This window comes from Protobothrops mucrosquamatus, unplaced genomic scaffold, assembly GCF_001527695.2.
Source record: "Protobothrops mucrosquamatus isolate PMUCROS unplaced genomic scaffold, P.Mucros_1.0 scaffold18008, whole genome shotgun sequence".
In the NCBI taxonomy this organism is placed as follows: Eukaryota; Metazoa; Chordata; class Lepidosauria; order Squamata; family Viperidae; genus Protobothrops; species Protobothrops mucrosquamatus.
The window spans coordinates 1,555-3,129 of record NW_015403767.1 but is presented as its reverse complement, the minus strand read 5'-3'; the positions used below and the strand labels follow the sequence as shown (position 1 = coordinate 3,129).

The 1,575-nt window shown below is 51.4% G+C and overlaps 1 protein-coding gene across 1 annotated transcript; it reads left to right on the top strand.

Moving 5' to 3' along the window:
- Window positions 1-761: 761 nt before the first annotated feature.
- LOC107301845 (60S ribosomal protein L35a-like) lies at window positions 762-1,283 on the top strand (the record flags this gene model as incomplete). The annotated part of the gene is made up of 2 exons (XM_015831016.1): window positions 762-1,046; window positions 1,213-1,283. Coding segments are annotated over 2 exons (309 nt in total), but the record flags the coding sequence as incomplete, so codon positions are not given.
- Window positions 1,284-1,575: the final 292 nt, after the last annotated feature.

Below are 1,575 nucleotides of genomic sequence, written 5' to 3'. Positions count from 1 at the left end.
TCCAGTTAGTCCAGAATGCGGCCGCGCGGGCGGTGATGGGAGCGACTCGTCGCTCCCATGTAACGCCGCTGCTGCGCGAGCTGCACTGGCTGCCTGTGGTCTTCCGAGTGCGCTTCAAGGTGTTGATCACCATCTTTAAAGCGCACCATGGCATCGGACCTGGCTACCTCCGAGACCGCCTTCTGCCACAGATTGCCTCTCACCGGCCGATACGCTCCCACAGAGAGGGCCTCCTCAGGGTGCCGTCAACCAGACAGTGTCGGCTGGCGACCCCCAGGGGGAGAGCCTTCTCTGTCGGAGCGCCCACCCTCTGGAACGAGCTGCCCCCAGAGATCCGGGTGATTCCGGATCTCCCCTCCTTCCGCCGCGCCCTTAAGACCTGGTTATTTCAGCAGGCAGGACTGGCCTAGGGGTATTTTAAATTGGTTTTTAACAAAATTTTTAGTATAAGCGGCCTATTGAATATCTATTTTTAATTACTTTTAAATTTTGTATTATATCGTATTATTGTTTTTAAGTTGGCTGTAAGCCGCCCTGAGTCCTCCGGGAGAAGGGCGGGGTATAAATTTAATAAAACTAAACTAAACTAAATTGTTCTCCTTAATTCCAGCTTGCTTCTCTCTTTGGTCAGTTTCCAACCATTGTTTCTTCTCCTGCCCTCTGGCACTTTGGAGAATAATTTGATCCCCCTCTTCTTTGGGGCAGCCCCTCAGATACTGGAGGACTGCTATCATCTCTCCCCTATTTCTTCTTTTCTTTAGACTAGTTACATCTGCGACGGGCAGGCCAAATTACGGTCGTTAACTCACGGGCGACCTGGGTGCTGTTTTCAGAGAGCTGGCGTCTTTGGCGACCCGGGAATCGCCAGGGTTGAACGGAATGTCTCTTTTCTTCTTGGCAGCAACACAGTCACCCCCGGGGGCAAGCCCAACAGGACCAGAGTCATCTGGGGGAAGGTGACCCGGGCCCACGGAAACAGCGGCATGGTGCGGGCCAAATTCCGCTCTAACCTGCCCGCCAAAGCCATTGGACACCGGATCCGAGTGGTGAGGATGACAGCCCCTTTGGGCCGGGGGGGGGGATCGTCCGGGACTTCGAAATCTGCCTGCAGAGGGTCACATTTTGGGGTGGCGAAATTGGGGACGGTCGTAGGACAGGCGGAAAAACGGTTCCTCTGGATGTCTGGTAAGCATTCTTCTTTTCTTCCCGCAGATGCTGTACCCATCCAGAGTCTAAATGTAGGCCGCAAATAAAACGGAATGTCTTATTTCACTTTTTGTATACTTCGTCCTGCCTTGCCTTTTACTTGCTCTGCGCGCAGCTGAGGCCTCGTGAGCGATTTGTCCTTTTCAAGAGGTAGCAGTGGGTTATTTATCACTAACCGAAACAATTAAAATAAAGCCATTAATTGCGTCTCCGCTAAGAGTTTTGCATGCACTCACAGAGTGTTTAGAGTTTTCCATAAGAAGATAGTCCTTGACTTATAACTGGAATTGAGTCCAGAAATACGGTCATATGTCATGCTGGTCGTTAAACGTGACCGACCTGATTTTACGACATCTTTTTGTGGCAGTC